The 14,347-nt window shown below is 37.9% G+C and overlaps 1 protein-coding gene across 4 annotated transcripts in view; it reads right to left on the bottom strand.

Moving 5' to 3' along the window:
• Positions 1 to 14,347, bottom strand: part of ppfibp1a (PPFIA binding protein 1a) — a 54,098-nt gene that overhangs the window by 8,859 nt on the left and 30,892 nt on the right. For 2 of the 4 annotated variants that reach the window (XM_044186012.1, XM_044186011.1), the window contains exons 2-11: positions 12,679 to 12,758; positions 9,893 to 10,098; positions 7,948 to 8,028; positions 6,462 to 6,575; positions 6,270 to 6,380; positions 5,294 to 5,386; positions 5,029 to 5,067; positions 3,428 to 3,545; positions 1,458 to 1,519; positions 1,297 to 1,363 (exon numbers count right to left, since the gene is read on the bottom strand). In XM_044186012.1, coding sequence (XP_044041947.1) covers positions 1,297 to 1,363; positions 1,458 to 1,519; positions 3,428 to 3,545; positions 5,029 to 5,067; positions 5,294 to 5,386; positions 6,270 to 6,380; positions 6,462 to 6,575; positions 7,948 to 8,028; positions 9,893 to 10,098; positions 12,679 to 12,742 — 955 coding nt within the window. In that variant the 5' untranslated portion in view covers positions 12,743 to 12,758. The remainder of the gene's footprint in view (positions 1 to 1,296; positions 1,364 to 1,457; positions 1,520 to 3,427; positions 3,546 to 5,028; positions 5,068 to 5,293; positions 5,387 to 6,269; positions 6,381 to 6,461; positions 6,576 to 7,947; positions 8,029 to 9,892; positions 10,099 to 12,678; positions 12,759 to 14,347) is intronic. The other 2 variants (XM_044186013.1, XM_044186014.1) reach the window with 2 other exon arrangements.

Genomic DNA, 14,347 nt, shown 5'->3' with positions numbered 1-14,347 from the left:
TTGTAATATAACGTACATCATAGGAGAAAATAAGTACATGAACGGAGGGTCTTTCTTGAACTTAATAATACTAATTGATATTGGTGGTTATTTAGTGGTCTAAGGGTATCCGAATAATTGCTGAATCATTTAATCAATATTTATGATAAATGTATCTGCATACTGTACTCTTTTCTGACACAGACCTAAAGAATAGAAAGATTTTATGTAAAATATATCAGCCTTAAATGAAGCTGCAACAAGGAAAACTTTTTTACAGTATCTTATGATTGCTTTGGCTCAGTTTTCACAACAGAGTTTCAATGTGGCAAAGAGCCAAACTGACAAAATTTTTACCTTTAAACACAAGCTACTGTTGTTACAAAGTGCAAAATACTAAATCATATGTTCAGTCCTCCGAATGCTGCCATCTCATGTTACAAGAGTTAATGCTTATTATGTTTACAGATCAATGAATCAACATTTGTTTCTTTACCTTAACATTGCCTTTGTGTGAAGCATTGCAACATATTTCCTAGTTACTTCACCACCACTACTGCCATTCATTTTAAATGTATGGTAGTAGTGGAAAGAAAAGAAAAAGAAATACAACTTTTCTTTTGATTACTGTCACATTGTTGCAATGTATTGAGGGTCTGTTACAGTAGTATAGATTGTGGTTTAATGTTATAAGCTTTCTGGCATTACACTATTACAGTACCGTAGCTTACTGTATATTAAATGATTGAACTTACATTTGAAATACGGTTTGGTGTCTTGAATAAAGAAACTGATGCCGTGAAGTACAGTCACTTCCATCATTTTGACTTGTACAAAGGCAGGATTTACTGTAGTTAATAGTTAAATCAGAGTCTAGACTTCATTATTTGTTTACATTAATACAGTATATATTAACATCATTTCAAATACTGACTTCTGCATACATTGTATATTTTTTCTAATTGCTATTTGTATAATCTTGAAGACATGAAGCTGCAGAGAATTAGTTACTGTTTGGCAGCTTTAAATTGATAATAAACAGTTTATTATTAAGTGCAATGTAATTTTTTATTTTAATTTGACACAGATGTTTTCATTTTGTGTGCTATTTGAGATTTTAAAGCCAAAATTAGGAGTATAGCATTTTGTGAGTTTTGCAAATTGAAACTCTGTTGTTAAAACTGAGTCAAAGCAATTGTAAAATACTGTTAACCCCCAAACGTTGATTCAATATTGATGTAGTGACAGCAATGCACATATCATGGTAAATAAATAATGAGTAACATTAATGTGTTTAATCTTTAAACACAGTCTGACCTTTGACCAGCTCCTGCACTTTCTTGCACTTTGCAAGTGACTCCTCCAGCTCTTTTATCCTCTGCTCCTGTAGAAAAATATGCATCATGATGTTCCAGTTACGATAATCAAAGAAGCTGCTCAGCTGCTGCTAATGACCACAGCGTCACATCACACTGTACCTTGTCATCGTTGGCTGACGCCAGTGTCTCCAACACCCTCTTCATCTTCAACACTTCTGTATCTGAAAAAAAAAAAAACCCAACAAGATGATTTATACTTGTGGAAGGTTTAGTTTAGAGTCAACTCCCCTTGGCTCTGAACCAGCCAGCAGAAACCAGAAATAATGAAGCCACTGGGGCTCAGTGTGCTGGTCAGTAGGGCTGCTGTTTCAGCTTGTTGCTGCAATGAACGCTTGATTCAATTATCACCACAAATTATCAAAAACAGTGATTTTCTGTGTGTTTTACTGAGTGCTACACAATTAAACATGTTCCAACCACTTAGTAATCTAATCCAAACCATATTTATCTACAGGACAAACTTCATGTGAACTCGGATGAGTGACACCACCCGAGAGTAGAGCTTGTCATTACACTGACGTACACGTGTAGGGTTGGGGTTTGAAACCATTTAATCAATCAGAATCCAATATGGAATCTTATCAAAGGTTAATACCTTTTCAAATCTATTTCGGTTCAGATTTTAACAACTTTAAAGCTGCACTAATCAATATTTTTACAAATGATTCATGGTCAAATGATTACATATATATGAAAGGGGTTGCCCAGTGACACAACCAGAAACTCTAGAGTTCCCCTCAGCTTCACGGAGCGTTTTAGTGTCTTTTAGGTCATTGTTTTGGTTTTACAGCTCACAACTTTACTGTTTTGGTTCAGTCTCACCTTTATTATCAGCGCCATTTGCAGCATTTGCAGCTGTTGTCAGCAATAAAGCTCAGGTAAACCCACTGTACAGCACCAAACGGCAGACAGACAAAGTTAGAAACTAGCTGGTGAACAACGTGGAGCATTTAGCAGAGCCAGATATTTCTCTCAGGAGGTGGTAGAAACAAAAAATAGAACTAAAAAGAAAGTAAATATTGGATTTACATTCATCAGGTGGCCAGAAACATGACTGAATTAATTTTAATAATGCTCCTTTTCTGCTTGATGTGTAAATAAGCAATTGTTTTCCATAACAACTTTATAAGATGAGAATATGTTAGTGTTGTTTTCACAGCTTTTTCAACTGTCCCCAAATGGTCAAAAAAAAAATCAATTAATTCAACGTTAAGTAACAAAAGTTATGAATAACAATGTTTAAGAACTAAACTCACAAATTGACATTCAAAGAACTAAAATCTACAAGAAAATGAACCCAGCTATCTGAATTCAGTGCGACATAGTATATGAGTCACGATAGCCTATTGGTTGGACTTTGGTTTAAGCTCAGTACTAATGAACATTTACCCTACTTAAGTATCATTGAGCAAAACTTCCTGTTCTGTCAGTGACACTGACCTCTGATCTTAGTGAAGAAAAGCCAGCATATTTCTGAGTCTAAGTAATTTCAAAATCTTTTTTTTTTGGCAGTCTGTTTTTTTTCTTAAAAGCAAACATCTGACCCAGTCAGTGGAGTAGCTTTACAGATTTGATGTTGTCAGTGTCTGAACAAATGACTAGTGCCTGTACAGTGAGCTGGAAGACACAACAGATACCCATATCAGTTTATACTTTACAGCACGTGTTTACAGGCGTACACGTAAAAGAGACTCCCCTTTAAATAAATGGCATTCCTTTACCATCCGAGTGGATAAGATAAGGTCAGCAGTGGGTGGAAGGAGTAAAAGAGTCAGATATGTTTGGTATGGAGCCTACAGACAGACAGATAAGGAGTTAAGTAAAAAAGGGCCTCAAATCACCACATAGTTTAGATTGTGTGTGAAATGCAAGATAGTAAAGAAATAATTAATGCAGAAATCCAGATGAAAACAAGGTACCCATTATTTCTTCAGGAAGGTTGCTGGAGAGGGATCTGGTGTTGGAATGTGAAATGTCTATTTGTCTAATCCTCATAAACTCTTTTTTAACATTAGACTCGGATTCCATGACACAAGAAGCTCCCAGACAATTTTTAAAACAGCTCCCACCTCTCTCTCCTCCATCAGCCCTGTTGTGGCCCTCCACCTTCAGTCTGCTCTCGTCCTTCAGCCTCCTCAGCTCCAGCTCTCGTTCCTCCAGCTGCCTCTGCAGGAGCTGCAGCTCATCCTATAAATAAAGAAGATTTAAAGTCATCATTCTGCAATTCCCATCACTTAATTTGGGAATCAGAGTTTGGCAGACAGATAGAATCATGTTAGTGTAGGTTTTAATTTTTGAATTTCCTTTTTATTTACAAGCTTTTAGTGCCTAGACACATATTGCTAAGCATATAACACATGATATAATATCATAACGTATGAAATGAAATAACATTCATGAAATTAGACAAGTACATCATAATAAATGTAACAAGGCAACCAACTAATGACAACAACTATTTTTTGATTATCAAATTGTTTAGTGTATAAAATCTCGTGAGTGCAAGGTAATGTCTTGAGATGGCCTGTTTTGCTTATAAAAGGGGCACTCCAGCGATTTATATGTTATTTTAGTCAAGCCACACTAGCGGCATGGCTCCAGTGATGGCTGTCAGTTGGTCGATCCACCACTTCGAGGTCCAGACTGAAATATTTCATCCAACTATTGGATGAATTCCCCTGATATTTTGTACAGATATTCAGGTCCTTAATAACTTTGGTGGTCTTCTGACTTTTCATCTAGCGCCATCATCAGGTCAACATTTAAATGTATCCAATACTTTAGTTTATGACCAAATACCTGCAAAACTAATGATATTCCCATCAGCCTCAGCTGTACTTTGTGTTTAGTGCTAATTAGCAAATAATAACACGCTAACAAGCTTAACAAAGATAGTGAACCAAGTAAACGTTATACCTGCTCAACATTAGAATGTTAGCATTGTCATTTTAAGCCTGTTGGCATGCTGATGTTAGCATTTAGCTCAAAGCACATAAGTACAGCCTCATAGAACCACTAGCATGGCTGTAGACTCTTAGTCTTGTTTCAAAATTTGGAAATCTTCTTCAGAGCCACAGATGACATACCATCATTTTTACAAGCTGAGTAGTACTCCCTGTGATGGGTAAACTGAATTCCATGTGTAAAATCAGTGGAGTGCGCCTTAACACAACATTAGTAATAATTAGTCAGTCAGAATTAGACACTGTGGGTCTTGTGAGATGATTCAGTGCAAGCTTATACTATTCACTAAACCGTGCACACACAAAAAAAAAACTGGACACACAAAAATGCCACAAAACGTCTCATCAAAAGCTGCTTATAGAACTTACTTGAAATTAAGAAGACGTACCGATTAACAAGATGTGTAGCTTTATAATTGGAGTAATATACCATAAAAAGAAAATGCTTACTGTATGTAACGTTGAGTGACCGGAGCAAACAGTATGATTCCGTAAATATGTTGTTTCAGTCTACAGGTGTAAATACAAAAAGCTAAACAAGGATTTGAATCTGGTACAAATCCTGAAACCGGTACAGGTGGAAACACTTACAACGAGTGTGGTGAAAGTCAGGAAAGCAGTGTGCAGCAGTGGAGAAGGAGCAGGTTTAGAGGATCTTAAGGGCCAGAAAGGAGAAGAGTACATGCTGGAGATTAAACCTCGTTCACCTCATCGCCAGTGAACCGCTCAGTGTTCCACTTTGGACGCTTGACAGGTTAGCATGTTGCAGAAAGACGTTAAAGTCGCAGTAGAAAGGAGGGAGGAGAATAAGGTGAAAAAGGGGGGTAAATGAGAAGAGAAATTATGTCATAGGGGCAATCACAAGGTTTTAAACATGTAATGATGCATTTCAAAGGATAGAAATAAATCTCCTATGTAAAAGAGTCAAGTGTCTGCTAACTGGATCTTCAGCAGTGATCTGCATTCACTCACTTTGGTAGCTTTGAGTTTCTTCTCACACTGCAGTCTTTCATTCTCTATGTCAGTCACTCTGAACCGCAGGTCCGTTACTTCCTGGTACAAGCCCTGGGGAGGAGAAAAGGACTCCCATTACCCATTAAACTCAGAGAGAAACCTGCACTGGGGAGGTTTATGGAGACTGTGTGGGAGAGAGTTCAGAATTTTTTTAACAGGGGGGAGATTTCCTGCCAAAAGCACCAAACATTATTTTCAGACTCATGTCCCACAGGAGAGAATTTTGAGAAGCTCGGTCCACACATGGAGACAAATCCTGGTCTAAAGGGAAACGTCATGGTCAATTATGGCAAAACTGCTTTTATCCCAATCAGCAGCAACAGTGTAGGAGCCCCAAGCTTTGAAGAAACTGGCATTAAATGTAATTTGTATTGTTTGTCACATTGTTTATATTTTTGACACAATGCGTCAATCAGATGTTAAAGGATAAACAAATACTGAAATCAGAATACCTCAGCATTGCTTAGATGGGATTGACATGATGTGTTCTTTAGGGTTTGATTTAAAGCTTAATGGAGGCTAAATGGAAACAAAAATCAAAACATTCAGTTGCATTCAATTCAGGCAATTCCCTTCAGGCTTTTACTGTCTGGAAACAACACATAATATATGGAAAAAGTAACTGCAACTGAATGGAAACTATACCTCTCTGTTATGGGTGTGGGTGGGGGGGTTCTGGCAGGAAACAGCTGCTGGAGCACAAAGGGTGTTTAAGCCTCTTTTGTAACCCCTAAAGAAGTTCACCCTGCACCACATGACAGATCTCCGAGTCCTCCAGTCGAGTGAGACAGACCTTTGTGACTTTAAAACAATGACTGTGTGGCTGCCAAAATTCAGTCACACATCACATAAAACAAGGCGCAGGTGCAACAGAGAACTTCTCTGCCATGTCTACTCCATTTTACATGGTGTACATTTACGGACAGAGGTGTACCTCACTGTCCCTGTGATCTCTCTCCACAGCCGTCAGCTTCAGCTTCAGACTGGACACCTCGGTCATCAGCTCCAGCTTCTGGGTCTCCAGCGCTGTCCGGTTCAACAGCTCCTGCGGAGCAAGATGCACACTTGGTAAAGCTGCATTAAAATATTATGTGGAGAGATCGCAGTTTTGAAATGGGCTGGCTACCTGTTGCAACAGCTCCTCAGTAGCATTTAGTTTCTCCCGATGATGCTCCAGACAGGTGTCTAGGTCCCGTATCTTTTCACCTTGCACCTCCACCTGGTCTGTTAGAACACTTACCTGGACAATGGTGAGACATTAGCATTAATCACACTTTATAAACTAGAAAGCACTCAGAGAGTACATACTGTCTGTCCTCCAAGGCCACATAATCATCTAAAATATATTATTTTGATAATAGAAAATGTTTGGAAGTTCTTAGTATGCATCCAAACCAGATCTGTACCCAAACATACATTCTGAAAGACAATCAATTGAACGGCTGACGGCAGATGTATTTTTTTAAAAGATCTGCACCAGAATTAATTGTGCCAAATTTTAAGTAAGACAGTCATGCCCACTACATAACTGCTATTTCATGGATGGTGATATTCTTTATTTTCTTATTGTCAACATTTCTAGAAAAGACCCACACAAACAAAGGATTGATTCTACTACCAAGTATTATCTGTGTAGCCTCTGTATCATAGAGCTCCATTGTCCAAAAACTATTAAAAACACATCAAAGAGCAACATGTTACTTTATCACCATTGACATGGTCATTGAAAAACTACAGTTCCCAGCTGTTTTATGAAATTATTGAGCCTTTTTGAAAAATAAATGTGCTTGTGACCTCTGTTTTGTGATTTACATCTTCAGAGTGCCACAGACAGGGCAGAGTAGTTGGAAATTGTCGAGAGACGAACTGCCAAATTGTCTGTCTTTATGGGATTTGTTGACATTAAGAGACATACAAAATAATGCTAGCCTTAACCTTGAATTTGATCAAATTGCTGTGGCACCATCTTTAGGGAGAATGACATCATATTTTGCAGTTATTTGGGATAAATATGTGCACATCATCTAAATTTGGTTGCATTTGCACAATGTGGTCAAGAGAGATTTGCCAGTGTATGTAAATAAACCATGCCTACAAGAATTTTACAACCACTTAAAAAAGAAAAGCTAACCAAAAAACAAGTGAATAACCTTTTCTTGCTCCTCCAAATAGTGAAGGCTGGAACACATTTTTAGAAGGAGTTTTAAATTTTCACCAAAAAAGACAATCTGGTCGGCCTGTACTTATTGGTTTATCTTGAACTAAGGTATCCAGAAAAAAAGGAACTTTGCATCTATGCCTCATGGTTCCATGTTTAAAAAGAAAATGTGCTTTGTAAAAAGGCCACATGGTGATAATATGTCCAAAGATCTACATTAAAAACAATTATAATAATTTGGTCTCATACACTAAACTTTCTTTAAAAATCTGTTGAGTAGTTTTTGCGATATTCTCCTGACTAACACCCAAACATACAAAACAACAAATGGGACTGAGAACGTTGGCAGAGGTAATCACTCAAGAGGCAGCCACGAACAGTACTACTTAATTGCCCAATCAAGAGCAAATGTTCCGCTGTTTTGTAGCTACAAATAACATTTCTGCTCACAAACCTGAAGAATAAGACACTCTTTGTCACTCTCCAGTCGTGACAGACGTTCTTGGTAGACTGCTTCTGAGCTGTGGCCGTTAGTCTGAAATGAGGAACAATACGGGTTGATTTGTGTTGTCTGAACAAATTGCTGCATTTGCTGTATCAATTAAATAATGTTTTAGACTGTTATTTCTTCTTCTGAAATAAAAAAAGAGGGGGAAGGCCTTTAGCTGTCATGCTGAGGAGCCTGGCTGAGGAGTCCAAATGAAAATACACACCAGCCTTGAGCCATAGATTTTTTAATGGGTGCATACAACTTAAGTGTATAACCATATAACCTCCCTGACAATAAACTCACATGATTTTCCCTTGACGAAAAGAGCAGATATGAGAGCTGAGCTTTCACAGAAACATGTGAGGGTCAATAGTGTTCTCACATGCAAGTGATTTGAAAATTGAATCAAAAGCAAACTCTTCTCTCAAATATCACATGGAGAGACAGGCCGTGAGGGAAGAAAAACAAGAGCCTCAGCCTGAATCAACGTGAGTTAGGAAGATGGAAACTATTTGCAGCGGTACTCCTATAGAAACTCCATCATTCATGAAGCACGTCATAACAGCACTTTTACAATAAACAGTCACAGTATCGGCAATGGAGCACGATCAAGAGATGCAGAGCAGATCAGATGATGACATTTTCTCTCTCTGGTCAGCGACAAGAAGAATCAGAGACCCCATTTACACTTCATGCATCTCTTGAGCGGATCAGATTGCCAGCAGATATATATAAAAAAAAAAAAAAAAGAAGTGTAAATACATCCAAGAAGCATTCGAGATGGATTAAAATCCAATAACTCAAACAACCTCAGGAAGTGGTTTGAGACGCATTCTGTCCAGATGTTGAAAAGGTGTAAATGAATCCACCTCTCCAAGACGCAAGTGCAACTACGTCAGTAAGCACTTTTGCGGAAATAGTCTCTCACAGGGTCTGTCCCCTATGACAGCGAAAGCTGAAGTTACAGTGGAATTGCACTGAAGTTAGCGGTTGTTCACCTGGTCTCATTAAAGCAGCAGAAAAAATGTCAATCCAGTGATTTCAACACATACAGTCATATAGAAGGCCCACCGAGCTGGTGTAACTTTTATCTGATCCCTGATCAGTTCAATCACTGAATGATCTGTGTGGGTGAGAGGGAGACGTAAATGAGCGCCCATGAACACGTTAAAACCTTTATCTTGTTAGTAGTCAACATATATAATTTGTATACATAGTCACACCTTTTGTATTCAGCCTTCTAATGTTAGTCTCCAATTCCTTTTAAAGTTTAAACCTGCCTTGTGTATGAATTATGCCTTGCCTTGTCATGCCTAAAGACAATTTATCCATGTGTTTGTGTTAGTTTATGGATAGTTGTTAGCTGTCTAGCTTAACTGTTATTGTTACAACTAAAACTGATAATGTTTTTGGCAGTTAAACAGCTTCAGGTGCATTACCACCACCCTCTGGGCTGGAGGGGGGTTAACCCTTATTTGCATACAGCCCAGAAAAACAAAGATAGACTGCAATTAGATTTGTGATCTTGTCAATGGAAACATATGCAGCTAAGTGTAAGCGTATCTGGATTTCATGTGGACACAAGACACATGAAATTAGTGTAAGTGTAAATGGCGCTAGGGGGAGAAATGTTACAGCACCTCAAGAGCAACGTTACACAAAGAGCCTAGACTTTAGAAGACTCAGAGTCTGGTTAGCACAAACCACAACAGCAAACAAGAAGTAAAGAATGAATGTTTAAGAGGAGTCCGATTTACTGGCCATAAAGTTTTACGATTCCTTTTACAGGTGCAAACACATAAAACTGTCAAAAATATACACAAATATCTTATGTTTTGTTTCCAACACATACAACAAAGACCACTTATGGTAAGCTAAATGGCACTTTAGAAATTGACTTTTTTTTTACCAATCGTCCCTGCAGCCATTCTGCCAGCCCCTCTGCGGTGGAATCAGGAATCTGACATCGCAGGTTGTCCCTCTCCTCGTTGTCCATGAGCTCCAGCACTCCCCGCAGGTCCTCCAGCAGGTGCAGCACCCGAAGGCCACCCAAGAAAGGTGAAGTGGGCGACTGGCAGTCAAACAGCCCATTGGAGTAGTCCATGGCCTTGGAGCCTGGGGAGGTAAAGAGGAGTTAGATGTGGGATGACACTAAGAAACACTCTTTATTCCACACAAATCATAAAGTGAAGTTGTGAAATTACAATAGCTCATTGGACTGGCAGGCTGTTCAAAACAAAAATTGAATTTGCTGGATTCTCACAGACAAAATGGCAGGCTTTGACAAAAAAAAAAGGAAGGATTTACGGCCAAAGCCACATTTGGTGCTGATCTGTGGGTGTGGTGGAAGCAGGATGACTACCCAAAGCTGTAAATTTTAGTTTTTAATGTAACTGTATGTTTACTTCTTTTTTCAGAACTTGCACGTTGTGTCTGTTGCCACATGCTACCAAACTTCTTCATCTGGTGTGGGTGCCATTAAACAAACAGAGCAGATACACAAAACTCATGACTACAACTTTGTGTACACACAAAGACAAAAATATGCATATGCATTATTTTCTCCATCTACAAAGCCCTGCATACTCACGGTTTTGTTTAATAAACTTCAAACATTGGGAAAAATGGTGCCTGATTTCCTCTCCCGCAGTTATGATGAATGTAGACTAGCCCTTAATCATTTGTTTGCATATAAATACTTCTGTCTAATCCACCAGTTTTTCAGTTAAAAGAACAGCAAAAGAATTATTGCAATTTCAGCAGTCACTGCGCACAGCGTTGGCCATTTACAGCTCCTGTTTTACCATTAATTAGTCACATGTACCTGTAAACTACTATCAGCAGTGATATCAGACATCAGAGATGGATTAGTTAAAAGCACTCATATCAAAACACAGTTGCTGGGCATTTTATAGATTGTAGACTGCAAAAACAAAACATGAAAGTGAAATTAGCTAATAACCTAAACGTATAATGTTTTATTATTATATTTTGTCTCACCTTATTTTTGATCTCCACCTTAATACAGTATTTCAACAGGCTTACTCTGGAAAAGATGTGTGTACTGTACGCATGGTCTAGAGCACACCTATTTTTCACCTACTTGTATGCACATAATAGTTCTACGTTTACTTTTACCAGTCTTTGTTCAGCTTTGTTGCTTTTAAGCTGTATGTCTATTTCTATCTTCCTGTAAATTGTTCTGTGTGTAAGTACATTGAGAGCGACTTAAAACCGTAGTCAAATTCATTGTATGTGTGCACATACTTGGCCAATAAACTGATAACGATTCTGAAATGGCATATGCATGGCTGCATTTACTGTACATTGACAACACACCAAATTCAATTTAGTTGAGAGCATACTGCATTCTTTCCAGGAATTAAGTAGCTTATTTGTGTACTTGTTATTAAAATTTGTTTTGGAGGTTAATGATTTTACAAACAGGTCTGACTTTAGTGTTATTACGTCGTCCATTACTTCGCATCATGTTTGGCCATTAGTCTAATGCATAACCACAACGTCTTGCAGGGGAACTTTTTACATGTTATCCCCCCACTCTCCACGTTTACTGATTCAATTCATTAAAACAAAAATAACTGCCAAACTTCATTTAATAAAAGTATTTTAATTAAAAATGCTTTTGTATCATTATACACAATTTCCCCTGAGAACATTTAGTTTTTAAGCAAATCTTTTACACTGAGGACCTTGAGTATCTTTTAGCAATCATTTTACTCCTGCGCAAGCTAACATTTCAGCAAAATAACAGCATAATAACTGTATTTTAGGTACTTATTGGTATTCTCTCCACCCATGCATAAACACACACTCCTGCAATCATACTGGGCAGGCAAATGTTTATAGGGATTCTGTCAAAACAACATGTCACACAGTATAAGCAAATAATGACATTAAATGTCATCCTGTGTCTGTGGAAAACATATTTTCAGATTTTTCTTGAAAGCAAATGCAGCAGCATATTGACTGAATTCAAGTGCATGATGTTCCCATCGTGTGCTGCAGCCTACTCCACACCATCTGTCATCTGTCTTAAATGTCAGCCATAATAAAGATGTCCAGTGGTAACAAAGAGGGAGCTAAATAAATAAATATCCAAACAATCATGGCTTCCCCACAGTAGCGAGGGAATGAGGCTTGATGACGGCTGTGGTTTCTGCGGAAACAGGGGGGACTGGGGGATGTCATGTGATCAGCTGCCTCGCTCCCATTGGAAAGGTCAGCGCTATAATTACACACATCAGCGGAAAAGTAGGGACTGCTCTGCTCATCTGCAGCGGCACAAGTACCCAGAGTGTGGCCAAAAGTTCCCAAGCAGGAGTTTGTATTCCAAACTCACAGAGCTTGAATAATCATTAGTTTCCGTCACTGCAGGGACAATGGAAACTTGCTTTCATTTCTCATGGTGGAGGAATGCAATGGAGAAAGGGCCAGTGATCTAGCAGCACAATTTCAGCATTATTTCAAACTTTTATGTATATTCAGGAGGATTAAATTAAACTGCTGGTAGAAGTGGAAGGAGAAGGGCACATTGTGTTACCATCCACAGGACGTAGTATTCCCAGCTTGCAATTCAATGGTTTCCAGATGTGGCTAGACCCCATAGTTTGCCATGCCTACTTAAAAATAAGTGCTATAGCCAGGTTTTAAAGTCCAAGTGTACAATGTGGTTACCTGCTATGATGCCATCCATTTGCTCCAATGCTGCTGCCAACATCTCGCTGGCGTCAGACATCATCTTCTACTCAATGAATCTGAGAGAGAAAAGAAGAAGAGTTAAGCTAAGACATTAAAAAATAAAAGAGTCTGCTTTAAATTCAACCACTGTACACACAGGGGGTTCCCCAAAAATTACAGCAACTAGCAAGGTGAGAAAAGTAGGCGGTTAATCTCTGCAGCAGCAAGTCTTTTTCTGGTGATGTATTTTTTACCAAACAAACCTTAAATATGTGTTTATGGAAGTGAGAAAACTTAAAAAAGAAGAATTAGCTGGCCTTGATTAAAACCAGAAAAGTATTGTAAATTAAAAAGAGGATAAGGTAAAAGTATCTCAATTAGTTCTTAAAGTGTTTGGAAAAATGGAAATTTGACCCATCTGCCAAAGAGATTGTGTGATAGGATCAAAAGCTCTATAACAACCACTACAACGACCTTGTGGTAAGATTATTTTGTCAACTATCTCAGTTAAATTAAACAAAACCAACGACCACATCAGCACACTAAAGTAACAATCCCCTTAGTCAATAGCCTCTTCAGACTTTCTCAAGGGAAATCCAGACATTTTGTGACTTTTACATATAAAGTAACAGTCAACACTGAAGTGATTAGCTGGATATTCAGCTGCCAGTGATGACAGTATCCCTTAACAATATATGTGAAGCAAAGAGAAAAAATGAGCCACTTTCTACGCATAAGTAGAGAAATGAGCAAATTGTTCATGCCATGTGTAAACAAGTGTAATTAAAATGTACAGCCTAAAGCAGTCTGATAAACATGTCTCAAAACTAGTGGCTTCATGTTGATTCAAACACAAAACAAGAAAGAATTATGTATTATTTTCTCGATTAAATGATTACTTGTTTTGTCTATAAAAAAGTTCTACATTTTCCAGAGCCTCAGTTCACGTATTTTGTTTTGGCTGACCAATTTGTTATCAGAGAAGACTGTCAGTCAGTCAAATATTATAAAATGAGAAGGTGGAAACAGAAAAGTTTGAACATTTTTGCTTAAAAAATTACAAACGATTAAGCGGTTATCTAAATTGTTGCTGATTAAATTTATATTGATCGACTAGTCATATCAGTTAATCGACTAATCAGTTCAGCTCTAATTCCCATCAAGACTTATATGCCTGGAAAGTGTAAGCTAACATATCAGAATCCCTATTTGAGGTGAAACAAATAGTTGATTAATTGGGTGCACAGAAAATGAATCGGAACCTATTTTGATAATCAATAAATCATTTAATCTCTAATTCCTGAATTGTGAGGATTGCCTTCTTTCCTTTGTTTTATGTGATAGTTAACTGAATATTCTGTATTTTGGACTGTTGGTCAGACAAAACAAGACATTTTAAGGCACAAACTTGGGATTCAGGAAATTGTGATTGTCACCATTTTCTGACATTTTATAGACCAGACCATTAACTGATTCAACAAGAAAATAATCAGCAGATTAATCAATAGTTGCAGCCCTAATCCCAATTATTTTTACTGTTCGGAACAGTGCTTTGCTCCTGTACAAGCTTCAGTTACAAACTACAAAGCCTGCCTGCATGTTTTTACATTTCCAATTGAAAAAAAAAAAAAAACATGACTGTGTTATCACTAATAGTGTTACAAGC

Source organism: Siniperca chuatsi, linkage group LG23 (genome assembly GCF_020085105.1).
Source record: "Siniperca chuatsi isolate FFG_IHB_CAS linkage group LG23, ASM2008510v1, whole genome shotgun sequence".
In the NCBI taxonomy this organism is placed as follows: Eukaryota; Metazoa; Chordata; class Actinopteri; order Centrarchiformes; family Sinipercidae; genus Siniperca; species Siniperca chuatsi.
Note: the sequence above shows the minus strand (reverse complement) of the source record. Positions and strands in the feature narration are given on the sequence as shown.